Here is a 27,466-nt window from a genome sequence, read left to right as displayed (position 1 = left end):
GTTTTTTTCCAATAGTTTTAGGATTGAATTCAGAATGCTCTGTAACACATGTAGGGCTTTAGAGACGTGAACATAATCTCCTGGAGGGTGAGTACTGTTGTTTAAGAATAACGCCAGAGTATTAGAAAGATCCTCCCAAGGTAGAAGGGTACCTTCAAAGAAAGTAATGTCTCTGTTGGTGGTGGAGTTCTTTACAGTTCCTCTGTAGCTTCTTTCGCCCTACTGTTATATATTTGATCATCTATATCCGGTAATGTATAATCATATGAGGTTGGATCAGGATGCAAGTTATCTGCTTTCTTTGTGCACTTCCTCTATTTTGTTCTGATTATCATCAATTACCGATGTGGGGGCTGGTGAAGCGACCAATGAAGGCTCCCTGATCTGTTGAAAGATTTGCAGCTGATAATTACTGCCTGTGTGAAATGGCTGAATTGGAGTTATGGCCTGCTTTTCTTCTCCAATGCTTGAAAAAAATACTGAATTTGGGGCAAGCCAATCAATGTGCCAAAATGTAAGGACTTTCTCCGGACCAGATTCGAGCTTTTGGGGACAACTGATGTAAACTTGTTATAAGACTTCACAGCTGACAATTACTGTCTCTGTCAAATGGCTCAACTAGAGTTACAGGCTGCTTTTTTTCTGCAAAAAATGACCACATTTGGGCAAAGCCTATCCATGCGCCAATATTTGAGGACTTTCTCCAACCAGTTTTGAGCTTTTTGGGGACAACTGATGAGCAAGTTGATTTCAAGGTTTAAATTCCTGCTTCTTTTAAGTAATTTTTGTTCTTTAATAATGCACCTGACTTTTCTCGAGACGAAGGGCCCTGCCACACAGTACATCTTGGCTCTATGCAGATCTATCAATCAATCAATCAGGGGTTTGTAAAGTGCGCTACTCAACCGTGAGGGTCTCAAGGCGCAGGGGGAGCAGCTCCGGATCAGTCGAAGAGCCAGGTCTTGAGGTCCTTCCTGAACGTGTGCAGGGTCGGGCGCATCTGATATTCACAGGGAGATCGTTCCAGGTCTTGGCCGCGATGTAGGAGAAGGCTCTTCCCCCAGTTCTGTTTCTGCGGATGCGTGAGACCTCTGCCAGGGTGAGTTCGGCGGAGCGGAGGTTCCTCTTGGGTACGTGGAAGGATACTCTCTCGTTGAGGTATTTGGGCCGATGTTGTTGAGGGATTTGTAGGCATGGGTGAGTAGTTTGAAGGTGACCCGCTTCTCTACGGGGAGCCAGTGGAGGTCTCGTAGGTGTTGGGTCATGTGTTCGTGGCGCAGAGTCCCGAGGATGAGTCTGGCTACAGTGTTCTGGATGGTTTGGAGTCTGTGTAGAAGGGTTCTGTTGATTCCGGTGTATAGGGCGTTGCCGTAGTCGAGTCTGCTGGTTATGAGTGCGTGGGTGACGGTCCTTCAGCAGTTGGGGGGGATCCATTTGAACGTCTTGCGGAGGATGCATAGGCAGTTGAAACTGGTGGAGACGACGGCGTTGATCTGGCGGTTCATGGAAATGGTGGAGTCGAGGATGATGCCGAGGTTTTGTGCGTGGTCTGTAGGGGTGGGTGGGTTGCCAAGTGCGGAGGGCCACAAGGTGTTGTCCCAGGCAGAGGTGCAGGGTCCGAGGATGAGGACTTCGGTCTTCTCTTTCTCTGAGTTGAGCTTCAAACAGCTGCCTTTCATCCAGGCTGCGACGTTCTTCTTCCTTCCTGGAAGCAGTCTGGTGTCTTCGGGCTTCTTCATGAGTGAGAGGATGAGCTGGGTGTTGTTGGCGTAGGATACAATGCTGAGCCCATGCTGTCTGATGAAGGCGGCGAGGGGGGCCATGTAGATGTTGAAGAGCGTGGGGGTGAGCGATGATCCTTGGGGCGCCCTGCAGTTGATATCTGTGGGTTCGGAGAGGAAGAGAGAGAGTCTGATCCTCTGGGTTTGGCCTGAGAGAAAGGATTGGATCCAGTCGAGGGCGGTTCCTTGTATCCCCGCGTCGTGAAGTCTGGCTCTGAGTTTGCGATGTGAGACCGTGTCGAAAGCTGCAGAGAGGTCTAGCAGGATGATGGCCTCAATGTGTCCCTGGTTGAGTAGCATGCGGATGTCGTCAGTGGCTGTGAGGAGGACAGTCTCGATGCTGTGGTTGCTGCGGAATCCAGACTGGGAGGCGTCCAGGATGGAGTTCTCTTCGATGAAGGCGGTCAGTTGGGCATTTACAAGTCTCTCTGTGACTTTGGCCGCGAAGGGGAGGAGAGAGATGGGCCGGTAGTTTTTTTAGGTCTGTTGGGTCGGCTGTTGGCTTCCTGAGGAGGGGTTTAACCTCCGCCCGCTTCCAGTCGACTGGGAAGATGCCAGACATGAAGGAGGCATTGATGGTCCGTCCTAGTTCGGGTGCGATGGCGGCCCTGTGAAATATGTGCAGAGGGCAGGGGTCTGTAGGGGCTCCTGAGTGGGTTTTCTTCATGGTCGCGGTGATGTGTTCTACAGTGGCAGGATTCCAGATCTTGAAGGATGGCTTATCGTCGGCGTGGGGGTGGTGGTGTCCGGCGTCTGTTTGCTGAGTTGTCATAGAGGGCCTTGATCTTCAGATGGAAGTAGGAGCTGAGCTTGTCGCAGAGTTCCTGGGAAGGAGTTATCTCCGTGGCTTCACTGGGGGTTTTGCGAGCTGCTGTATGACGTTGAACAGTTCCTTTGCGTTGGTTGCATTAGTCTGGACTTTGTTTCTTATGAAGGTCCGTTTCTCTTATGCGCTGGTGGTATTCCTTCAGGGCGCTATTGTGGTTGTTTCATGCTTCTGTGGTTTTCTGGTTTCGCCAGGTTTTCTCTAGGCATCTGCAGGAGCGTCTGGCTTCTTGGAGTTCGTTGGTGAACCAGGTGGCCTTCAGAGGGCTTTGTTTGGCGGGGTGGCGGAGGGGTGCCAGCTTGTCGTCACAGCAGGAGATCCCGCAGTGTAGTTCTTTGGCTGCGGAGTTGGTGTCGGTCGTGGCGCTGGGAGGGTCTTGGAGGAGGCTGTTGTTGAGGTGTTCCTCTGTTATCTTGCTCCAGTTCCTTAGTGGTGGGCACGGGGGGGCTGGGGTGCGGTGGTGGTGTTGAAAGTGGAATGGACCTAGTGGTGGTCCATCCAGAGGGGCTGGGTGGTGTGGCTAAAATGGATGTTTTTCCCTCCCGTGAAGATAGAGTTGAGGGTGTGTCCAGCTTTGTGAGTGGGCGTGTTGACCAGTTGCTTCAGTCCGAGGTTGTCGAGGAGAGCGGTGGAGTCGGGGTCGTCGCAGTTGTCGAGGTGGAAGTTCAAGTCCCCGAGTAGGATATAGACCGTGGATGTGATGGCGTGGGGTGCGGCGAGCTCGGCGATTTAAAGTTGCGGACTGGATGCGAGGTCCTGGCGGTCTGTAGATGAGGGTGCCGCATAGCGTGGTTCTGGGGCTGGTCTGGATCTGGAAGTGGAGGTGTTCTGTGTTGGAGTGGGGGGTCACTCCTACTGGATGTGGAGAGTCGATGGCGAGTCCTCCTCCAGGGCGGTGGGGGCGGTCCTTTCTCTTGATCTTGTAGCCGTCGGGGATGGCAGTGGCGATGTCAGGGCCGGAGGTGGCGTTGGTCCAGGTTTCCGTGAAGAATGTGACGTCGGGCGAGAGGGTGTCGATCATGTCCCAGATCTCTATGGCGTGTCGGTGCTGGGAGCGCACGTTGAGGAGAATGCATGTCAGGGTTTCGGCGGCGCGTGCGTCGGGCAGGCCTTCTGTGGTTGTGGTGATTTTGTTGATGGTGAAAGATTTTCTGCAGCATCTGCACGAGAATGGTCCATGGGTGTTTTTTGGCGATGATCTTTGGCAGTCAGTGTGTCTTCTGGGGTTGAGTGCGTTGGGTTCGGCGGAGTTGTATCGGCGGGGTCCCGGAGATCCAGGGTTCCTGGAGCTGGCCGCGGTCGGGTCGCGTACGGGCGCAGATGGGCTCGCCATAAGTAGGGGAAGGAGAGGGACTTGCAGCTGGGAGGTGGGGGCGGGAAACAGCGGGAAAAACTGTGACGAGGGGACAGTGAGGGGGGCTGAGAGGGGAGATGGGCATGAGCGAAGAGGTAGAATTAAACAGAAAGGCCAGTTACAACAATATAATACAGAGATTACAAAAATATCATGATAAACGCAGGGCACAGAGCAAAATGCCAAAAGTGGCAGAGAGCAGTATAGAACTCTACCAGCGTGGGGCTCGGGCGCAGCACAGTAACGCAGAGCTGTGGGGGAGAGAGCAGGCCTCGGACCGAGAGTCTGGGGTCTGGCCCAGACGATCTCAGGCTTAGCATCTCTTAGTATAGTCTTGATTTAGATTTATATATGCACAAATCTTAAGCTGGTTTTATAGTAAAAATCTCTGCAAGCTCATCAAAGCATTCTCATAGCAAATGTAGCCTTGGATGAGGTGGTGTTGTGTAGCAAAGTCCCACTTGGGCAATTAAGAATGTGCTTAGAGGAAAATCCCTCTTAAGCAGTGCAGGAGCTGATGGCCATCCATTATTGCAGTGCCGTTCTGCCGTAAACCTGCAACTACACGTGTATCTGTGGCTTCAGCTCAACTTGATCCAGGGGGCCTGCAAGCTGCACCAGAGGCCAATGTCACACCAGTCCGATCTCCACGGTGAGAACCCAAGCCCAGCATGGCACTCGCCCGCCACTCCCACACCATGCCAGTCCCCCTGCCGCACTCCACGCTAAACCTCCACGCTGGAGGTCCAACAGCATCTGAAGAACAAAAGTGCGTGGAGGCCCAGAGTGGGAAGGGGGAACTGAGGGAAGACCAGCGGTGCACAAGCCCAACCCTGCCACTTCTGTGGACCTTGAGTTCACCAACTCCTGCACTGCTGAAGTTCAGTTCAGCTGTGACACATCTCAGGCATCTTGAGCAAACTCACCCCTTTCGGGGGAGCAATCCGTGCAGTCCCCCAGTTCTAGACTGTACTGCTGTATCCGACAAACTGTTTTTGTCATCAAGCTGGGAGCAAATTCATTTAAAACATACACTGCCGGCCACTCCGCCATGGTAGCATTCTATTTTTTTTTAATGAAAAAGCAGTGACCGCGATATGCTGTGTTCTCCCAGCATGTGGGATGCATTGTTAGTTTTTTCCCTCTTCGGAATCACAATAAATAAAATAAATAGAGTTGGCCCTTCCGATGCCCTTCCAAATTATGCTTCTTACTGTGAAGCGGGTCGTGTCTCTGTTATCAGAAACACAGTCCATCTCCCCCTCTGATTGAGGGACGGGAACTGAGCGCTGGTCATCCATCAGTTTCTGAAGTATGGCCGTTACTGCCAACCTTTAAATGAACTCTTTGTTTTCAGTAATTCTGTAGGGATATTAGATCCATCAGTAACATGGGCATGTACATACTGTCGGCATGAGCTCAAAAATGAAATTCAGTCACTACTCAGGCTACCTTCCAACACTGAATTAATAATGTAGTCTCTTTCTTCTACTGTTCAGACCTTTGTGGACCTTATGTTAATATCTGAGTTGTTCTTGGCAAGTCTAGAAACATTTTTCGTAATCCTGCCTACGCTGAAAACCGAAGCTGTATTTTGGTTAATGTTAGAGGACAGAATATTTTTCATGGAGCAAGTAGGCAGCATGCACAATATAATTATGCAGACGATGGCACCATCTGTTCACCTATCTGAACGTGTATCCACCAAAGATTTACAGCTGGTTTCCTCTGTACATAGAAACTGTCATTTGTTGTTGAGTAGCACATCTGCCATTTTTCTTTGGAATCATAACTTTTCTAAATATTTACAAGGCACTTTCTTTGACTATTCTTCCAATCCATATCTAATTTCTTGTGGGAATGACTGATTTGAAATCTAAATATTCTCTATATCTGTATCCTGAACGATCGATCAAAGTTTTATTTTTATGTTAAGTTGTCGAGGTTAGCCATTAGCATGGCATTTTAATAGGCTCATTTTCTTTTGTAAAAATTGCGTCACAGTTGATATCCCCTTTGGTTTTCAAACAGAATAATGTTTTTTTCTCCTAATGTGAGGGTGCATCAGTACATGAAGCAGTGGTCCCTGTACTCAGGCATGTAACCAGACTATTTTGGATTTGTTATGTTTGTTCCTTTGTATTGCTCTTTCTAGTGGACAATATGAATCGATGCATGTTCCGTGGAACTTGAAAAGAAAGTTGTAGATGTCCTCCCATGTAATCGCTTTCACATGTGCTTGTAGAACCTATCGTTTTCCAGTTTTAAAGAGGGTGGTGAATAAAGCGCTAATGAAATCTGCAGCATGTAAATCATGTGTAGTACTTTCATCAAGAAACTATATTCCTTTCCCCATGCTCTCTTCCAGCGTTGTTCTTGCGTGATACCCTCACCACCGCAAGAATGTGTTTGGGTGATTTATTCTTCTAACTTTATTTCTATGAATGACTAGGACAATATACGATGGAATCTACTGAATTTACTTTGGCAAGTATTTGTCAATATATCCTAATACTAGATAACTAGGGGTGGGCGGAATTTGCGAAATTCACTTTCGCAAATTATCGCGAAAATTTTAAAAATCTCTGCAAACATGCGGAAATATCGCGAAGATGCAGAAGTTTTTTTCCTGCCCGTTCGCGGTATTTTCTGCATGGTCGCGGCTCGCCAACTTACCCATGCGGTTGTTCGTAGGCGCGGCCATCTTGTTTTCACTTGTCTCGCGGTGCATGATCGCGAGAAGAAAGACGTGATCGCGCGACGCATGACGTTACTGCGGGCGCGAACTGTCGCAAGACAGTGCAAATGGCTACCAACAATCCAACATCTCGTGGAGAACGCGACCGGATCGGGAAAACTTGTCGGCGAACCCGGGGATTCAGGTAAGGCGATTGCGCGCACGCGAGAATGTATTTTTTTACAGCGCGAGCAAGCAAAACATTTCCGGTAAAATGCGGATTGCGGAAATTTTGACATTTTCGCGCTCTACGCGGATCGCGAAAATGTCAAATTATCGCAATTTCCGCGAGCAGAACTGAATTTTAGCCCAGGCCTATAGATAACAATGTTCTAAAAGTTAGGAGCTGGTAGGGTTCTTGAGCTGATGGATTTGATGGATTTCAAAGGTAGATCTCTACTGAAGCCCAGCAAAGAGACATCTATGCGCTGTCTCAATTGGAAGATGTACTATTATATGTGAAAGAGCTGGAACTAAGACTGCTCGCTGTTCTAGATCTGTCTTCTTGCCTGTCGCCTGGAGGATGGATGTGCGTGATGTTTCTTAGTGGCGATTCTTGTTGAGTGCGATGATAGCCAACAACAAGGAATATTAGCCCATTTTGGATGCATGTTAGGAGTTCTAGCCAATGTGTTCCGTTAGATATGTCTGTGCCCTATCATGGAGGGAAGCGCTATTGCAGGTACAGTACTAAACATACATGTGCTTTGTTTGTTATTTGTGTTTTTTCTCTTTGGGGTTAGTGCTGTTTAGGATCACATGATAGCCTGCTATGCAGACTGGCCTATGATGGAGTTATGAAAGTTGTTCCATCTAATGTTTTCTCTTGAATGTTTGTTTGTTGTGTTTTTAGTGCCCCTCCACCCCCATTGTAAACTGTATGATAGACGAATATAAGCACCCCCATATTGCAGCGTACAGGCAATTTGGTGGCCTTAACATGCTAGAGCAGGGCTTCACTAAAGAGCGTATCCAAGCGTGAGACCTACAGGAACTTCTACAAGTTCACCAGTCGGTGAGGTTTATCCAGTACGAGCTTTGTCAAGATGCACCCTTGATATAGAGAAGGGAGATTGGTGCCAGATCAAATAAGAGACAATGGAGAAAGCGGCATACAGGGCTGGTATAGGGCAGAGCAGTGGCATTAGCGCGAACACCCTCCAGGAAGGCAGGATTGTCCTATTGCTTCATCCCCCGATTACTTGTCTCCCGCTTGTGAAAGCCATCCCTGCCCTCACTAATGTTTGTTTTTAATTCACTCTTTTGCTGTGCCTGGCTGTTGTTCCCAGCTCACCTGATCTGGGTTCCTGCCAGTACTCTCCCACTAATGTACTATTGACTGCACTCTTCCCTTATTGCTTCTCATAGTGCTGCTGCCTTCACTCCCATCCCTGGCCCGCTGTGCTGTGCTCGCTACTTGTGAAGCATTCTTCGGTCTTTGTATGTTGGTAATAGTGAAGCCTGTCTACTTGTTTATTTAGCACTGCACTCTAATGTTCAGCAAGAAAAAGCGTCACTTCTTTGCAAAAATCCCGTACAACTTCAGAGGCTTAAACTTGGCACATTAATTTCATTTTCATTACCTGTTTATTCCTACATTTTACTTTAAAAGAAAAACAATCTATTATGTTGGGTGGACTCTGATGCCAGTTCCATTTTGTTTTCTTTTCCAAGCCCAGTAGGGATGCCGCACTGTGTGTCTGGGTGGCGCTGGAAGTCTTGTAGTCTCCTTCGGTCAGTTTTTCACTCTAAACAGAGGCTTGTCTTCCGTTTTGTTGACGTCACGCGCCAGTCTACCTTTCCTTGCATGTCCAAGCAGTCTCCTTAATGCTGCTACTGCGTTCCTGCCCTGTCACTGCAGGCTGCTGGCATGTCCTCCTGTTCTTAAAGTCTACTGCTAGGCCTACCTTCGAGTTTGCAAAATCCGCTTATAGTGTTTGCATTTCAGCGGCTAAACGCTCTGAGTGTTCTGTCTGTGACCTGCTCCCCGGGGCGGCCATCTGAAATGCTCCCAACTCCCAACACAGACGGGTGCCCGACACCAAATATTGTCTTATGTGTTTACTGTTTAAGCGATGCGAATCTCTTTCATCGCATCCATTCTGATGGAAGACGAATGCAGCATTACATTTTTTATCATTAATTCTGGTATGTCATCCTTTATAAATCGTTATGGTTTCGTCTAAAAATCTTTGAATCTGACTAGGAATTTTGCACTGTTACAAAATGTGCCTCCTGTCTTTTGTAGGACTCTATAATGGTAGGTCTGCATACCTGTGGCGACCTCGCTCCAAACACTCTTCGAATTTTTGATGGAAAACCTGAAATCAAAGCCGTTTGCAGTGTGGGCTGTTGCTACCATCTCCTATCGGAAGAATTTGAAGTTCAGCCTGAAGGTAAAATATTGTCCTACACATAAGCAAGCTATTCCAGACCTCTAGTTTCAAGTGATGAATGCATTGCACTGAAGCAATACAATGTGTTTTATGTAATTAAACCATGTCAACTTTCCGATGCTTATGTTGATCATGATGATTGTTTGTAATTCCACCAAAACAGCTCAAGAGCAAGAACTTTCATCGACCCTGGGAAAAGGATGCCTGGGAGTTTGGGTACTCCATTTTTCCTACCCAAAAAGTCAACTTGTGAAGTAATTTGTTGCACAGTTGTTGGTACCGCAAGACAGCTGCCTGCAGAAGTCTTAATAATTTGTCCAGCACCAAAGTGTCCTCAAAGCAAACAGTGATCAATGCATGATGTGCCAGTGCTTTGTGCTATAGACTGCAGTGGAAATTCACCTCATGTCTTCTACCTTAAAGACTTTTAATGCTCTGGGTTTGACTGCCCCTTTCCACCTGCCACATGGAGATTTGCACCATTCAGTGACTAGCAGTCTTTTTTGTGTCTCTTTTATCACCGACAAGATGCTGTCCTAAGTGTCTAGTAACTGTGGTGTGTGGAGCAGAACAGGCCATTTTATCCTCTGCTTGCGCCTCGGTTCACTGCTGCTCCCCTAATTTAAGTGGCTCTCTATTTAGTACGCTATGTCGGACTCTGTGATATGAGTAAATGCTAGCTTGTGGTAATAGCACAAACAACCCATCTAACATCCTGTATTTCACAGGAAACAATTACTGAACCTCACTCACTGCAAAGCACAATGATCTTGATAATTTCCTCATCCAGCTCTCTAGTGTTTGGTTAAGTCACCGGCCTGCTGGTTAAAACAAGCATTTTCAATGCAAGAGGTCTCGCATTTATGCGAGTTTAAGCTATTGGCATTGTAAATGACAATGCATTTTATTTAAGGTTCAAAAACCAAAACCTAAATAAAAGGCATTGTCATTTACAATGCCAATAGCTGAAACTCGCGTAAATGCGAGACCTGTTGCATTGCAAATGTTTGTTTGCTGGTGCTACACTGAACTGATGCGGACTGGGCTGCAAATTAATTAAATAAAGCAGCCGGCCGCTAAAGTGAAAGCAGACCGTGCTGGAATAAGGAAATGCCATTAAAGAAAATAGTGCTCACCCACTAATTAATGGAGACCGTGTAACGAGCCAAGTAAAAGGTCCAGTCGTTATGAGCGGTAGCAAATGCAGACAAGGCGGTACCAAGGCAGGACTAACAAGCCTATGTACAAATCAGAAGTCAGCTTTTTCGAAGGAAAATGACACAAGCCAATGACAAATATGGGCGGAGAGTGGGCTGGGCTTCCAGTGCATACCCTAATACAGCATGCCTTGCAGAGCAAGCAGTGCATGCACGCTGCCGCTAGGCTCGACCTAAAAACACTGTATATTTTTGTCAACTTTGGGGGTGGTATAAATACCCCCTCAGCCCACTTAAAACATTAAAGTCCCTTGCCATTGCTGCATTATCTGTATCATCTCCTTTGACTTTACAGGAAAGGTGAATAGTGTTGTTGCGTGAAACCAATTTTACCAATATTATTTTAGGGCCAGAGAACACGCACTGTAATACTGAATGGCAGTCCAAATACCAGAAAAAGCAGTGTCAAGAATACATGCTGTAGTGGCCATGCAGGAAAAGTGAATTTGCTACACTAATCATCCCAAATCATAGCTTGTGTTCTAGCATTTCTAACAACTTTTTCTGTGTGTGATCAAGGTATCTCCACATAGCGATTGTAATCAATGTGATTTCATGGCCTATCTGCCCCAGCCTATTTACATTAGCCTGTTAGCCCCAATCTGACTTATCTAACTAATCATGTTTTTCATTTTGTTAATAGTCAATGATTTTAAAAAGTCCCCTGAGGAGGCAAGAAACTGCTGTGCTCATTCATTATCTCTTTCCTATCCACTCTGTACGAGCTGTCCATCATAGTGATGTTCTTGCAAATGTACTTGTTAGCAGCATCATTATAATTGATGCACAATTTAACATGATAAATCCAAACATACTTTATTTTGTTTTCTCTTTTTTTTGCTTAATGGCAAGATTTTTGAATTGATTGTACTGCTGCAGTTAAATCCGAGAAGCACTCCAGTTTAGGGCCTTAGAAAATCAAATCCATTTTCCCCCTAGACAATCTCAGAATGGGATTACATGTCCTTGCATTAAGGAGTAATCTTGTTATGGCTGTATGTTCTTCAGTATTGGGCAGCCCAGTCATGCTTATGTTATTTGTGCTTGATGGTGCTTAAAGGTATCAAGTCTTTGCCTGAAGATCTTCAAGATATTCTCCTGGCATTGGGATATGGTATTATATTGTCAGCACAATCTTCCAGGCAAGAGATATGTTGCTTAATTATATCCAGTCTGCTGCCATGTTTGTCCAATCATGCTTGGACATGTTATTCTTTTGATATTAACTGAGACCGCAGGAAGGCGTGTCTGGGGAAAGCGCACTCGGAGTCGACGTGAAGTCCCATCAGCGTTGTGTCTGTGGCTTCGTGCCAAAGGGGACCCGGAGGGTGCTGTGGTGAACGTGCACCCGTAGTAACGTAATCTCAGAGGTGTGGGGTACGTGTGCCCTGCGTCCGCCTGAGACCTTCCGAACAGTCACGGCCCAGACCGGCAGCCCCGAAGGAGCTGAGCTGCCAGGCCAAGCCACTGAGGCCCATTGAGAAAGTTCTGCACGGAAGGCCCAGTTCGCTGAAGGGGGAGAGGAGAGTGGGGTCGCTCCCCCAGGTAACGTGGATCACTACCTGGGCGGGGTGCGGGCTTGGAGGTACACTCTCTCGGCCTCTCATTCCTTCTGGTGACGTGAGCCTTTGCTTCTGCTCAGATTGGGGTCCGTACTGATCAAAGGAGTGGCAGTACTGGGGCCAGAGTCAGAAGCTGTACTTTATGTCATCGTTGATTCGTGTGGGGGCAACTGTTATCGAACAGGCTGATTGTCGTAATACACATTGGCAATATTGCTGCTAACGAACTGCCGGACTGTCTTATGACGCCTGATATTATTTCTGTATAACGAAGTACACGATTGTAGCGCTACGCATTGCAGTATTTCTCCATTGCAAAGTACAGGATGGTGGTGGCCCCCATTGCATATTTCCTTCATTGCAAAGTACATTATTGTACCTACGCATTGCATTATTCCTTAATTGCAAAGTACATGATTGTAGCGGTGCGCATTGCATTATCTCTTCATTGCAAAGTACATGATTGGGGTGTGACGCATTGCCTTATTCCTTCATTATGCAGTACATGATTGTAGCAGAACGCATTGCATTTTTTCTCCCATTGCAAGGTACCGGGGTGTATCGTTACGCATTGTATTATTTCTCCTTTGCCAAGCACAGGATTGTATCATTACACAGTGCACTATTGTTTGTCCATTGCAACGTGAGTGATTCTAGGATTACGACCAGCATAGCATTTGGAAAGCGGTGGTTGGGATTTGAACCTACCAGCCAGCCAAAACGAATATTACCCTTTATTATATGTTGCTTTTGTATCGTGTGGTCTGATCGTATATCTTTTTATATAAAGCTTATACTTGTTTTATCAAACTCGTGTGGAGTCCTTTTGTGGTGTCACCAGTGGGTTGCTGCGAGTGTGGTTGCACATACTCTACACTCGTGCCTTGGAGATAGGCCTGGCTGCTTGTGCCAAGCTGCTAAGGGGTTGAGCAGGGCTATCTCAAACGGTGTCCTTACTTGTCCTAATGTTGAGTGAGGATTCCCGGGTCTCGCATTTGGTGACAGTGGTGTGGGACTGGGACTCCGGCTTCCAACAAGCTGTTTTTTTGCGTATCTCCATTTCTGAAGGTTTAACATAGAATTCAGTGTTGTTTGGCATCACGAGGGCTTGAATGAGCTCAAAAGGTGAAATAAATTCAAAGTTGTTCCAAATAGTGGGGCTCAAAATAATAGATCATGTCAGTGACCCCACAAACCCTAAAGGTACCGTTGTCTGTCCATCTTTGTAACTGCCTCTCAGTGTTCCTGAGAGCAGTAGGTGACCAGCTGCCCGCATTGAATCTTAATTCTCTGTGCTACTACACTGAACCATAGAGGAAGCCAGCATGCACCTGTCTGGATGAATTTCACCCTTGGTTTGACAACAGAGCACATGCAGATCAACTGTGGCATGATGCCTGTGACTTTGTGCTTGGCAAGGGAAAAGATGCACTCGTTTTTTAGAAGTTTTTCAATGGTTTTCCTTGTTTTCTTGTGAAGTTATCAGCAAAGGTACCAATTCATTGTCACCCTTGTCTTGTGTGAAATAGTCAGAGTGCTGAAAATCATTTTAGTCACTTAAATGAGCTAAAAACGTTATGTCTTTTTCTGCCCTTATCCCAGACATTTTTTTATATCTTAGTGGCCCAAGTCACTACATTCATCTTTGGACCTGTATCTTTGCACCCCAGGCAGTTTTTAACATTCATCTCCCTCGGGAAACAGTGAGAATCCATTGCCTGAAGGCAGGCGGTTAAGCAATATTGATCGGTCATCTGCTTACACCCACTAACCTTCACTTCCATAATGACAGCCTGCCTGCTGAAGAATACTAAAATTATAAGCATACTTGATGTTCCCTTGCATGTATTTGGTTTGCTCTTGTCCTCCCCTGAAATTTCCAATTTTTCAATATAGACAACAGACCTCTAAGGAAAGGACAAGACATAGTGGAAAGGGAAGCACAATGGGAGATTCACTCAAGGACAGCTATGTCTTTCCATGGCTAGTATCCCAAAGACATATTTTCTTAATTTGCATTAGATTTCAGCCAGATGTCATGGATGAAAGAATTGTTTTCTGTTTCATTGAAGAGCAGTTCATTCCTATGATCTATGTACAAAGCATATACTGCCAGATGCTTTGTGCCAGTGGGCTTTGGGCCAGTCTGAGCACTGAAATAGCACAGTGTTCCATAACATTTTAATACGAAAGAAGTAAACTTAGTTACAGAAGTTAGCTAGTTGAGCCTCGTATATGTTTAAAGTCGAAAAGTAGAATACATTTACTTTGATCAAGAACATTGTAAAATGTGTTTGAATGTGAACTATACACATTTATCCTGTCCTGTTGTGAATTTAATTTTGCATTCCATTAATGTAGATGTCATCTGATAATCAATTTGGAAAGTATTACAAATAAAAAGCTAACACAGCTGTGAAACATAATGGGCAGTAATGGTTATTAGTACCCCGTACTACTTTACTGTCCTTAGGTTGTATCGTGTCCTTTTGAGCATGGGTTCACTGTATAAGGGCTAACATAGTAAATTGAATGTTCTTTGCCATCTCCTACCTTCCCTCAATGATGCAGAACAGAATGGTAGAAAGCCTACCCTGTTGTCACTTACAATACACTATGTCCTGGCACGCTGCACAAATTCTCCCTCCTTTAGTTAGTGTGACCTGTCTAAAAACAGCAAAGGACTTGCATTTCCCACCATTCCCCAGGTTTGATATTGGATTTAAATATTTGTTCTCCAAACTATCCTTTTCACCTAAACTACCTGATTTTTCTCTATTGACTGCCCGGCAGAAATGCAGAAACCTTTCCATTATGGTTGGATATGTGGTGACATGGTTTTAGCTCTGGGGACCTGAACTTGTGTCTGAATGACTTTACTGATGATCTTGCTGCTAATTTTGCTACTGCATAACTGAAAATAGTTTTGAACAAATGATATTGTCACATAGTACAGCACTCGGATTAGCTACTGGAAAGCTGGCCTACGACTCTTCCAGTCCTAGTGATTTCTCTCACCATCTGTGAAATGATGGTCTTATGTTTAAAACCTATGACTCTTCGAACTTCCAAAAACACACGCCTCAGTCATGACAGACGGATATGTGGGACCCATCGCAAGGTCCTATGAATAAACAAGACATGACACATCCTTGAGCTACAAGTGGTCTTCCAGTCATTAAATGTCATCATCTCAGTGGACCAATCCAAGGTGGTCATGATACAGATCGGCAACCCAATTGCCTTTGAATATGTTCTGAAAGTAAGAGTCACTTACTTGCTACATCCTTTGGCAGCTTCAGAGTATGTACACAAAGGGAATGACTGGCACCATCACTCATCTGACTTGACAGTCATTGAACCAGTCTCCACCAGTCTCCAGGGTATGGGGTTGAATAGACTCAAGGCCCGATTACTATCTTGGCGGATGGGATACTCGTCACAAACGTGACAGATATCCTGTCTGCTGTATTACAAGTTCCATAGGATATAATAAAAATTGTAATTTGGCGTACGGGATATCACATTTGTGACTGAGTTACCCTGTCATCAAAATCAGGTCGATAGATGGCTAAGGAGCTGAAAAAAGAAGATGTTCAGCTCACTGTTGCTTCAACTGGGCTATCATGTTGAGAGGGGACCTGATCCAAGAATTAAAAGAAGGGGCGCCTAGGCTTTATACCTGAGTCAAGAGATACCAAAAATACAGTGACTCCTAAAGCTAGAGAAAAATTATTAGAGGTCATTTTAAATCAAAGACAATTAATTGATTATTCATGGCAGGAAAAATAGTATGAAGGCAGAGAGAAATATTATCAAAAGGAGCAAAACATGGTCAGACTAAATCACAGGGAAAGAGGTAGATATACTAAGAAAATATAAATATATAGCAAAAAATGGTATCTGGAGCGTGAGGAGCAGGGCAATGGCCTGCAAGAGTGAGGTGGCTGCTGCCTGATCTCCCAGTCCTCTTGCGTCGCAACATCCATATAAGCACTTTTATACAGAAAGGATCAACATCAGCTGCTAGTAGAATTATAGGCATCAAAGATGTACCCTTCATGTACCTTGAGCATATGAAAGTACGGCTTAATCTGGCAAAAGTATTATTAGCATAACCCAGTAGCGTCTAACAGTGGCTGTCACTTTCCCCTAGAAAAGAGTAGAGAACAGTACTTAGCGTAGTATTGGAACACATACCATATTGTTTTTTCTGCTCTCTAACCTTTGCAGAGCAGTGGCTGTTCTTCACCTCTTCACAAATCTGGAGATGTGTTATCTATGCCAACAAAAGACTTCTGGAAGGAGGTAGAAGAAGCGAGCTGCCAGATTCTGAATTTCTATGTTTTGGGGTTGAGTTCCCTTCTTTTATGCTCCGGTTTATGAACTACTGGTATGGTTACGTAATTGTTAACTTAGGAGTCTAACTGGGATGACTGTTGGGGGGTGTGGGGTATGTGTAGGCAGGGGTCTTCGCCATGGTAGCTGATATGAGATTAGCGTTCTGTGTTTAGGTGTGTAAGGGGGTTGTGGCAGCTTCTACTGGTCCATCCTGAGACCCTGGAATTTGTGTCAGATGAGGCGTGATGTTCCTAACACGTGACTGGCCGGTCCCGCTATGTAATTCTCTGGACCTATTCTGGGTTGTTTGAGCCATCTGGGTTTGGGATGCAGCGGGTGGTTCATCATGTGTAGTTTGTTGTTTGAATTGGTGTAGAAGTTGTGCCCATTCCATGGATATGTGATGTTTGCGTGTCCCGTTCACTTCCACGGTCCTTATCGCCTCCTTCCCTGCTGCGCCCCACATTTCACTGCTCCCACCCAGGTTGCCATAGGGGGCCCCACTGGGGCTTGCCAGTGCACGGCTATTCCTCTCTTAGCCAGTAACATGGATGGGACATGAAGCGTGTTTGTACATTATCCGTCTTCCGTCTCCTGAACACTCCAAGTGCGCTTGCCTCCCATGTGTTCATGCCTGCAATATCCGTTGTTGTTTCTCGCACTGTCTCGTGTACCAAGCTCCAGTATGGTTGTATTGTGGGGCAGCTCCAAAACATGTGCCTAAAGTCAGCCTCGGGGGCCTGGCAATGGGGGCACAGAAACTGTGTCTGGGTAGTATCGCTGGAGTCGCTCTGGTGTTAATATGCCCTATGTAGGATGCAGAATTGTATGTTTTCGAATCGTGCATTTGTGGACACTTTTTCAGGGTAACTGGGTGTGTCGCTGGTTCCCCGTCAGCCAGGTCTCAAAATGGGTGGCTTCTGGCGATGATTTGCCTATTTAGCAGGAATTGCCCTGGGGGATGTCATACACTTCCATCAGTTGGTTGTACGGGTGTAGTTGTCCGTCCTCAAATAGGGATTCAGTCAGGGTCACGAGTGATCAGTCCACACTTGCATGGTCCGGGCTGTGTAATACCTCTAGTTTCTGGGGAGACTTATTAGCGAAAGCAGTGGAGAATACAGGGGCCTCTCCTCAGACATGCGATGTATCCTCAACATACATGTACGGGCTATTGATACCTATAGCAGGTAAGTTCGCATGGGTCTGGTGCCGGGTAACAGGAGGCGATGGATTGCCGGTAGGGGTATATGACCTGTCTCAGTAGATGTTTCTCCTATGTGGCGCTTTGCCGTCCAATACTAGAGTCATTGTAGCTGTGCAGCCAGGAAGTATGCCTCAAACGATGGGGCTCCCAGCCCCACTTGGTCAGGTGGTAGGTACAATTTGGATAGGGCTACCTTGTGTCCGCCTGTGCCCCAAATGAGGGTGGTAAGCAATGGGTCTAACTCCTGAAAGAAGGGACGAGGAGAGATGACCAGGAGGTTAGCAAAGTGGTATAACAGTCTGGGTACTATAATCATTTTGGCCAAGGCCACTCGCCCAATTGGGGCCAAGGACAGTGTTTTCTAAAAACTCACCACCATCCGTATCCTTGCCAGTGCCTTACGATGATTTCCCTCGTATATGTCGCTAGGGGAGTGGTATAATCATACTCCTAAGTACCTGGGGGCCCTGTCGCTCCAGGTGATTCTCTGGTCTCCTATTGTAATGTTCAGGTGGGCGAGGTGTGGGCTTAGTGGGTAAACCGTAGATTTGTTCCACTTTACTTTGAGGCCCGAAGCCTCTGCAAATTCTGATAGTGTTGTCCATATTGGAGTCAGGTCAGCTGTAATGTCGCATACGTACAATAGTAGATCGTCTGCGTACCACGATACGCTGTGGATATTGCCCGCTATCGGGATACCCATGTTTCCCCCTCCCGTCGCAGACCTATTGCTAATGGCTCCACTGCCAGAGCAAACAGTAGTGGGGAGAGGGGGCACCCCTGTCTTGTGCCCTTCTCTACTCTAAATGGGGCTGAGATGTACTTGCCCAGTCGTACCCTAGAGGTGAGATTTGTGTATATTAGTCGTGTGTACGCCAGTTGGGTGGGGCCTAGTCCGACCTGTCAAAGAACTGCAAACATATACGGCCACGTGAGGGTGTTGAAGGCCTTTTCTAAGTCCAAGATCATACACTTGGGTACTGGGCACTTGCCCTGTCCTGCGCATGGAACAGTCTGCGCATATTCTGGGATGCATTTCGTCCTGGAACAAAACCGCATTGGTCCGGGTGGACCAATGTCGAGAGGATTTGAGTATAACGATCTGCTATTTATTTATTTATTTTGAAGGTTTTATATAGCATGAACAAGACTCTTTCGAATATCAGAGCGCTTTACAGGTCATAAGAAGGCAAGATATAGTGTACAAAGACACAACCAATAAAGAAAATACATTGAATAGTCATAGAGTTCACATGAATTTAGCCATGAGGATAGCTTTCACTTCTCTTTTGAAGGAGGCAGTGGAAGGGTTCATTCTTGTTTCACAGGGCAAAGCGTTCCATATCCTCAGAGCCATACCAGAGAAGGACCGGTTATAAGTTTTTTTCTTGACAAATCGGTGAGGTTGTAGGAGAAGATTCTTGGCACTCCTGGAGGCTCTGCTGCCCGCAGAGAGCACCAGTTTCTGAGCTAGGTATTGTGGGGCTTTGTGGTAGAGGGCCTTGTGCGTCATACAAGCGACTTTCTAGGTGAATTCTGGCTTCAAACGGAAGTCAGTTGAGGGCTCTCTGGTCAGGGGAGATTTGAGCGTTTCTCTTAGAACCTGTGATGAGTCTTGCAGCTGAATTGATCGTGGCTCTTAGCGGGGCTGTTGATGATCTTGGGAGGCCGCATAGGATTACTGCTCCATATTCCACGCGGGGGATTACTAGGGCTTGAACTGCTTGTATGAAATCGTGTGCAGGCAGAAAGGGTTTCAGTTTTCACAGGGTCTTTAGGTGGAAGTTGGCTCCTTTAGTTGACGCGCTAATGTGTTTCTGTATCTTTAAGTTACTTTCTAGCGTTACCCCTAGAGATTTCGCTGAGTCGACTATGAGCGGTTGTCCATTGAGAGCTGTTAGGTGCTTCATCCAGTCCAGGATAGTGTGAGTTTTGTTCGGGGGAGCGATTAAAAGGAATTCCTTTTTGAGGGAGTTAAGTTTCAGATGGTTTTCGGCCAACCATGTTTGGGTTTTTGGTAGTGTGGTGTTGAGCGAATTGATGTCCTCCTGTGAGTGTATCTTGATGTATATTTGGGTGTCGTCTGCATACATGTGGAAGTGTATCTTGGTGAGGCTGAGAAGATCAGTAAGAGGTTACATGAAATGGTTGAACAAGGTGGGTGAGAGGGAGGAGCCTTGTGGGACTCTTAATGTGACTGGCATGGGGTTGGACAGGGATTGGTTGACCTTGAATATTTGGGATCTATTTTGGAGGAAAGAGGCGAACCAGTTTAATACATTTCCGGATATTCCCATTCTGTGTTTCATGAGATCAAGCAGGTTGTCGTGTTTGATGGTGTCAAAAGCTGATGACAGGTCGAGTAGGATTAGTAGACAGGCTTCATTTTGGTCTAGGATTTTGAGCGAGTCGTCTAATACATGTGTCATGGCTGATTCGGTGCTGTGACCTGCTCTGAAGCCTGATTGAAATTGGTTCAACAAGTTGAATCGATCAATGTGACTGTTCAGCTGTATGTTAACACATTTTTCCAGGAGTTTGGCTAACATAGGGATATTAGATATCGGGCGATAGTTATTAGGGTCTGAGGGGCACGCCGTGGTTTTCTTTAGGATAGGTGAGACCTGCCCAGTTTTCAGGATGTCTGGAATGGAACCTTGAAGGAGGGAAGTGTTAATGATCTTGGTCCAGCTGGGTAGTAAGAGAGGAATGAAGTCTTTTAGGTAGTTCGCAGGGAGCGGGTCAGTAAGTGATTGGAGGGCTTCAGCGTGTTTAGCGTTTTTAACCCCTTCTGTGCCACGCCCTTTCCCCCTCCTGTGCCGGGCGTTACATTAGTGGGCGGGTTTCATGACGAGATAGTCTCGTCATGGGCACAGCGCGACCGTGCTCCATGACGAGACTATCTCGTCATAGGCACAGAAGAGGTTAATATGGAGTCTTCACAGTAAGTGTCGAAGTGGGACCAAGTTGCATTGTTTTTTAGTTTAAATAATGGGAGGACATTAGCTAGGGCACCAGCCAGGGGGAGTGATGGGCTCTTTTTCAAGTCTGATATGGATTTTAGGTCCTTGACTAGGTCAGATTTAATGGATTCTGTCTTAGAGCTAATTATCATTATAGCCATCCTGGACTAATTTACATCTATTCTACATCTGTCAAAACCCTATTACCTTCCCCTAGCCTAGCGCAGCTTCTATCTCAGCCTCGTTACCCTCCCCCCCCGTAAGGGCAGCTTCCCTCACTACCCTGTCTCCCTTCCCCCCTAAAGGTAAGCCTCTCGCTTAACCCTGTTTAACTGTCCCCTTAAGGGCAACATCTTGCTTAGACTTCTGCCCATAGATCTAACCCTTGCTAATCTAGTGACACCTACACTATGGAGCGCACCGGGAAAGGCACCTACTCCATCACATACCCTCCTAACCTCACTAAAAAAGCAGCCAAAGGCTTCAAACACAACTTATTAAAATCTCATCCGGAAACCCCTATCTCTGACCCTTATTTCTCAATGAACAAGGGGCTCATTAAGAACGATATCATATTCTACACTAAAAGAAGAGCTCAATGGAGAAAAGCCTTTCTCGCTCTCTTTAAGGTCTCTAACTTGAAGAAAACAGCGCACGGTTTCACCTTATCTATCCTGCCCTCCTTATTCTTCAATGCTGCTGCCACCATCACTTTCTATCATAATGGTATCATCCTAATCCAATCCACCAACCACAATCTCAATTTTTCCGCTCATTAAGGATAGAGTCACTCTTCCACTCACTTTGACATCGTCAATTCTCATCCTGCTCTCGAAGTAAGCCAGAACTCCCAGATGACCCCACCCACCACAACATTATCTTTAGACCCCAACGACAACCCACCCAAGAACACATTCCACCTTACAACCACCCCACGCCATAACATTGCCAATTCACTCACCATCCCCCCACACCCTGCACTTTCTCACCCTCCCTCCCCTTCATCGTTATTCCCAACACCTCCCTTCAGTGCAACAGCCCCACCTATACCCCCTCGGATGCCAGCACTGTCAGCCCCCAAACCACTCACCCTGCTCTCCATATCTCACCCTCCCCCCTCACCTCTACTCCCAGCACCTCACGTCAGCTTATCAGCCCCACTTTCACCCCCTCGGATCCCAGCATTGACTCCCCGCACACCCCCAAACCACTCAGCCTGCTCTCCATATCTCACCCTCCTCCCGCTCCACTTCTTCTTACAGCTCCTCCCATGGACCCATCAACCCCACACTTACCCCCACGGCTCTTGACACAGCCATATCTAATGAAACTACTTCACCGTCCACTCCCTCTGTCCACCCATCCAATAACGAAATGATCTCGCCTGACACCAGACTTGACCTGATATTATCAGCCCATCAACAAGTCAAATCGGACATCCGAACCCTTCAAGACCTTAACTTACAACAAACCAAGTCCACTTGTACTAAACAAGAATACAGTCCGTCCCCACACCCCAAGATCTATAGTCGCATCCAACGACTTCCTGCAAACTCCCAAGCCCATGGGTCTCCACGTTGGAGCACAGTCCCACACCCTAATGCCACATCCCGCCCTATCTGGGGGTTAAACCCTCTATCTGACTTACACCTAGTGGCCCTCCTCCAATCTTACGAGCTACCCTACCCTCCACATTACGCGGTACTTCCAGTTAGCCCTCAGTCAGACTCCCGAATTCATTCTATTCCGATCAACACACACAGAGCCTCCAGACTCAATTCCAGAGGCATTGTTGAAAATAACCCCACTAGAATTCCCATCACAGCCAAACCCACCACAGTAATCACCCAGCCTAGTATCTTCCCCATGATTTTGCAATCCGCTATTAACAACGTAATAGGCCTGTATGAGGCCAGGAGTTTCGGGTCCCGATTCGGTTTCAGGAATGTCACCAGGATGGATTCTCTCAGTGACCCCGAGAGTTCGCCCCGTTCCAATGCGTTTTCATACATTTCTACCATGCGGGGTATCGGCTGGACAGAGAAGGTGCTATAGTATTCTAACGGAAAGCCATCCATGCCTGGGTCTTTATTATGTGCCAACGAATGAATTAACTGGGTGATATCAGCGGACACTATCCTTGTGTCCAAGGAGGCCTTGTCTGATGCTTGGATGCGGGGTGTAGTTAACAGACTCAAAAATAGTTCTATTGCCCTCTGGTTGTTCTGTGTCAGGTTTTTATAGACCTTCGAGTAGTAACTGCGGAAGAGTTGCAGTATTTCTGTTTGCGAGTGATGCGGGTTCCCAGCCGGGTCTATTATTTCTGTGATGGGCTTTATCTCTGTATCTTGCCGAGCTACCGTGGCTAGAAGCGTCCGGGCTCTGTCGACCTCCCTGTGTGCCCTTGTCGTGTATGCCTTAAAGTTCTATCTGCGCAGATCCCGTAGTGTCTCTACATAGGCCGTCTTTGCTGCCGCCACCTGAGTCGGGTTGGCCTTATTCGTGTCTGCTTCTTTGGTTAGCGTCACCAGTGCTGTTTAGTTTCTGCCCAGCGTAACGCATGTTTGAGTATTTTCCTGACTCCCACTATGTGTTGTATGGATTTTCCCCTGGCCACCAACTTAAATGCGTCCCATTCTAGCAGTCTGGACACTGTTGTACCTGTGTTTGTTCTGAGTTATTCCCGTATTCTATTCTCCTGTTCATGTCAAAACACGTGATCTGTCATGCACTCCCTTGGAAGTTTCCAGGTAGGTACCGTGGGGGTCTACATCTAAGGGTTAGAATGTGTGTGTTGTGGTCCGACAGGACCGGGCCCAGGTAGTCAGCATGTTGAATTTTGGGGAGTAGTGTTGCAGTGCAGAGGAACCTGTCCAGTCTCACCTGTAAATTGTGGGGGATACAGTGAAACGGGCACAGCCTGGTGTCTGGATGCTCGGCCCGCCATGCATCCGTGAGTGTCCAATGTGCAACCCATGGCCGGTAGCGCTCAGTCTGTTTGAGTGCCGGGGATTGTGTAGGTGGGCACTGTCTAGTCGAATGTCCAGCACACAATTGTAGTCACCTCCCAGGAGCCATGGGATTGATGTATATTGGGCTAGAACTCCCGTGAGGTGATTCCTAAATTTGTCGTCTTCAATGTTGGGGGCATAGATACTGCCTAGAAGTATCGGTTGCCCCTCTAGGAGTCCCTCCAGGAGTGTGTATCGGCCGTCTTTGTCCACCGTTTGCTTAATTTCCTGAAAGGGGGTCCCTGGTCTGAGCCAGATCAGGGTACCTCTCGCAGAGGCTGAGTATTTCGTGGCACCTAGAATTCCTTGCCATTTCCCGCGCAGGCGTTCCGCCACTAATGCTGTTAAGTACGTTTCCTGCAATAGTGCTATCTGCGCTTGTTGCCTCTTAATGTAGGAGTATATGGCATATCTCTTGCTCACTGTGTGCATGCCCCTAACGTTTATAGTAAGGACGTTAATGTCCGTGGTCCGGGTCTTGTTAACCATGTTATGGTTACTTTGGGGATGGGTGTGCTGCACTCTGGTGATATGTTAGCACCTGGTGCTCCCCCATTTATACGCTGATCGCCATTGTGCGGATGGTGTGTTTAACATTGAGGGGGTGAATCGATAGGGGGAAGAGGTGTAACTGTGCAAGGGGAAATAATCCCAACTACGAGGACCTATCGCTCGAGGCGAAACATCCAAACTAAACATTATGCACATGCTCTAGTGCGTTATTGGAGGGGTCGTGGCTACTTGCTTCTATTAGAAGTGGTCTGTGGGGCCCTTTGAAGTTTGTTAGTATGGGTGTGATGCCGGTGGAGCCCTTTAGTGACCCTGTGCTGTTACTGTTGGATGGTTGCGTGCCTTCAGTGTTCAGCACAATTGGCAAAGCCAGCGCTTGTTACCATATCAGTGTCTGTCTGCTGGGCCTGCGGGTCACGCTGGGTATAACGGGGACCCGTATATAACTTACAAGAGTTACTTAAATAAATGTGTCCGCTGTCTGTGGGGTTACCACTGGTGGGGTTATTGAGCCCTCTCGGGAGCCGTTAGTGCCACTTATGTCCTCCTCCAACGTGAAGAGATGAGGACCCCTCTCCCCATTCGAACTTCCCGCTGTCGGGCTCAGCTCTACTGCCGCCTGCAGTGCCTTCCAACGCTCCGCTATTATTTGCTCCAGGTCTGGGGAATTTCTTGTAGTTGCCCCTGAACGTGGTCCCATCTGCCTCAGGGAGATCTTCTGTTGTCGTCACTTGCCTCTGGATTCCCGGGTTCCTTGCATTGTTTCTCAGGCCCCTGTTCCTTGTAGTCGTTATTCTGCCCAGTCATATGCTTCCTTTGGGTCTGTGAAGAAGCTTGTGTGACCATCGTGCATGATTTTAAGGCGTGCTGGGAACAGAAGGGCGTATTGAACATTTCTTTGTAGTAGCATGGGTTTTACCTCGAGAAATGATTCAAGCTGTCTCTGTACTGCCTGGTAATAGTACAGGGACAGCATGACCTGTTTGTCTTCCACCCCAAGCGGCCCCTGTTGTCTGGCCTCCCTGAGCACTACATCCTTGTCTCGGTAATGTAGGAGTTTCAGTAGTAACGGCCTGGGCGGGGACCTGGGGATGGTCTCCGCGCTGGAACCCAGTGCGCCGTTTCCACCGAGAAGTAGAGGTATGGGTCCGTTGCCTGGGTTAATCTTTTGAACCAGGTCTCAACGTACCCTATAGGGTCAAGTCCTTCCGTCCCCTCTGCTAAGTTCAGGATTCTTATGTTGCTTCGTTGCAAGCGCCCCTCCAAATCGTCTGTTTTCTCTTCCAGTATCTTCACTCGTGATTGGAGGTCACTCAGGGTTTTCTGTTGTGACTTCATTTGAGGTTCTATTGTTTGGATAGTTTTCTCTCCTTCTTTCACCTTGTCCACTAGCTTGCGGTGATCGTCCCTGAGGAGATTGAGGTCAGTGGCCAGTGCCCCGAATCCGTCTTCTATTGTGACCCTGGAATGTTCGATGGCCACCAACACCTTGTCTAGTCTGACATTGTCACCGTGTGTGCTGTCTCTCCCTCTTTATGGGTATCCTTAGTGTTCGGGGAGGACTGTCTCGTTTAGGTCGGTGTTTGCGAGGCTCCGGTATTGCGCTGATGCCCCATTCTTTGGCATGGCGGTGGAATGCCTGTGGTCTCTTAGCCGGCTATGTTTACACCTGGGCTGTAAACTGTTTTCCTGCTGTCTTTGTCTGTTTCCCCGTGTCTTCCTCCTTATTCCCATTAGTGGCCGCTGGTGCTATTTACCGGTTCCTAGCGATATTCTCGGCGCCAGGCGCTCTGTGTGAGTCGCTCATGCCTCCTTTCGGGGCCTGAATTGTGCTGTCCCTCTCTGTGTTGCTTGAGCTACTGTAATGAGCCCAAAATGGTGGCACGTCATATTTACCCGCGGTTTGAGGCCCTCCTTTTCACTCTCCACTTCTACCTCCGGATTTTGCTAAGCCCCCGGCTCTTCTTCTCCCTTTTTAGGTCTCGGCTAGCGAAGGCTGCGCTTGCGCATTCTCGCTCGCGAGATTTAATGACTTGGAGAAGAGGGGCTTGAACCCGCCCCTCTTCTCCCCTCTTAATGCTGGCCAGCCATTGGAGAAGAGGTTTGTCTCTCCGAACAGGCCCCGTCCTTTTCGGATTCGGGGGCGTGTTTTTTGCTACTTTTCTCATTCTCTCCTCCAGCCAATGGCAAGAGGAGAGAAAAGAAAAACACGTCCCCGAATCGGAAACCGCCGCTGCCTTTCTCCGAGGCATTTCTGCTTCGCCTCTGAGAAAGGCGGTGGTGTTTATGGCGTGATCCCCGTTGCTCCTCGGTCTGGTGTCCTATGTCTATTTGTGGAGGTAAATGGTTGTAACGAAAGTGACGTTATCTCAACCACTCAGAATGAAAGAATGTTAATTGCTCTTTAGTGCTGTTCCTAGGTCGCCAGGCGGTGCGCACGATGTAAACACAGATCAGACCACAACAATCATGTGATGATCAGGAGTCTTCCCACCCACCCAGCCAAGTAAAAACAAAACCGAAAGTGCTAAATAAAGAAAAACCCGAGGTCTGCCGAGAACTCTCCATATCGTCCAAACACTTTGGTTGAACGGGAGGTTGAAAGGCAGGGACGGCGTGAGAGGAAAGCCGTGAGGTCCCAGTCGCACTCAGTCAGCCGTGTTGCCCCTTCCCTCAGATCGTCGAATGCCATGACACACCCAATGTGAGTACGGGGGGCGCCAGGGACACTCCGCGTAAAAGCCCTCGAGCAGCGCCTTGAGTACTTCCCTTTCATGCGGCTCTTCCGGACATGTTCTTGGGTGCTGAGCCTTTCTCCTATAACGGTTTAGCTGGATTTGTGTTTACTTGTTGGGCCGGGGTACCTGATGCTGTATAATATTTGGCATCCTTTGGAATTCTCATAGCCTCGTCATACAAGGATGTGGTGGAACGGCAAGCGCTGCCGATTATGGAATTCGGCAACCAGGCACAAGTCTAGGCTTTGGCTCAACATTCTGCGATTCTGGGCAAATCATTTAAATTGCCTTTTTAAAAAAAAATAATTAATGTGTCCATGGGTAATGTAACTGGTGTACGTGTAAAGCGCTCCAATACCTTCAGTACGAGGTCGCGCTTTAGAAAACTGCAGAATAAAATATGCAGCAGTTACTGTTACAAATAGTGCATCTTTTCGTCCCCCCCACCTCAGGAACCTGCAAGCACTTTTCCTTTTAAAAAATAGCAGAAGGACTACAATTTTACCTCACCTGAGTACACAGAATGACCGTGCTCCTCAGCAGAGAATTACAGAAGAGACAGTAAGAACATAAATAGAATGCAATGTTTAAAGTCAGCAGCATGTCTGTGTGGCTGTGTGTAAGTGTGTGTGGCTCTGTGTAAGTGTGAGTGGCTCTGTGTGTGTGTGGGAGGCTATGTGTGTGCCTCTGTATGTGTGGCTCTGTGTGGGTGGCTTTTTTTGTATGTGGCTCTATGCGTGGGTGGCTCTGTGTGTGGGTAACTCTGTGTGTGTAGGTGGCTCTGTGTGGGTGGCTCTATTTGTGTGTGGGTTGCTCTATGTGA

General features: G+C 47.2%; 1 protein-coding gene across 1 annotated transcript in view; it reads left to right on the top strand.

Moving 5' to 3' along the window:
* Window positions 1–27,466, top strand: part of METTL25 (methyltransferase like 25) — a 580,957-nt gene that overhangs the window by 206,397 nt on the left and 347,094 nt on the right. The window contains exon 5 of the mRNA XM_085652969.1: window positions 8,947–9,094. Within this exon, the coding sequence (XP_085509095.1) occupies window positions 8,947–9,094 (148 nt within the window). The remainder of the gene's footprint in view (window positions 1–8,946; window positions 9,095–27,466) is intronic.

This window comes from Triturus cristatus, chromosome 4_1 (assembly GCF_964204655.1).
Source record: "Triturus cristatus chromosome 4_1, aTriCri1.1, whole genome shotgun sequence".
In the NCBI taxonomy this organism is placed as follows: Eukaryota; Metazoa; Chordata; class Amphibia; order Caudata; family Salamandridae; genus Triturus; species Triturus cristatus.
Note: the sequence above shows the minus strand (reverse complement) of the source record. Positions and strands in the feature narration are given on the sequence as shown.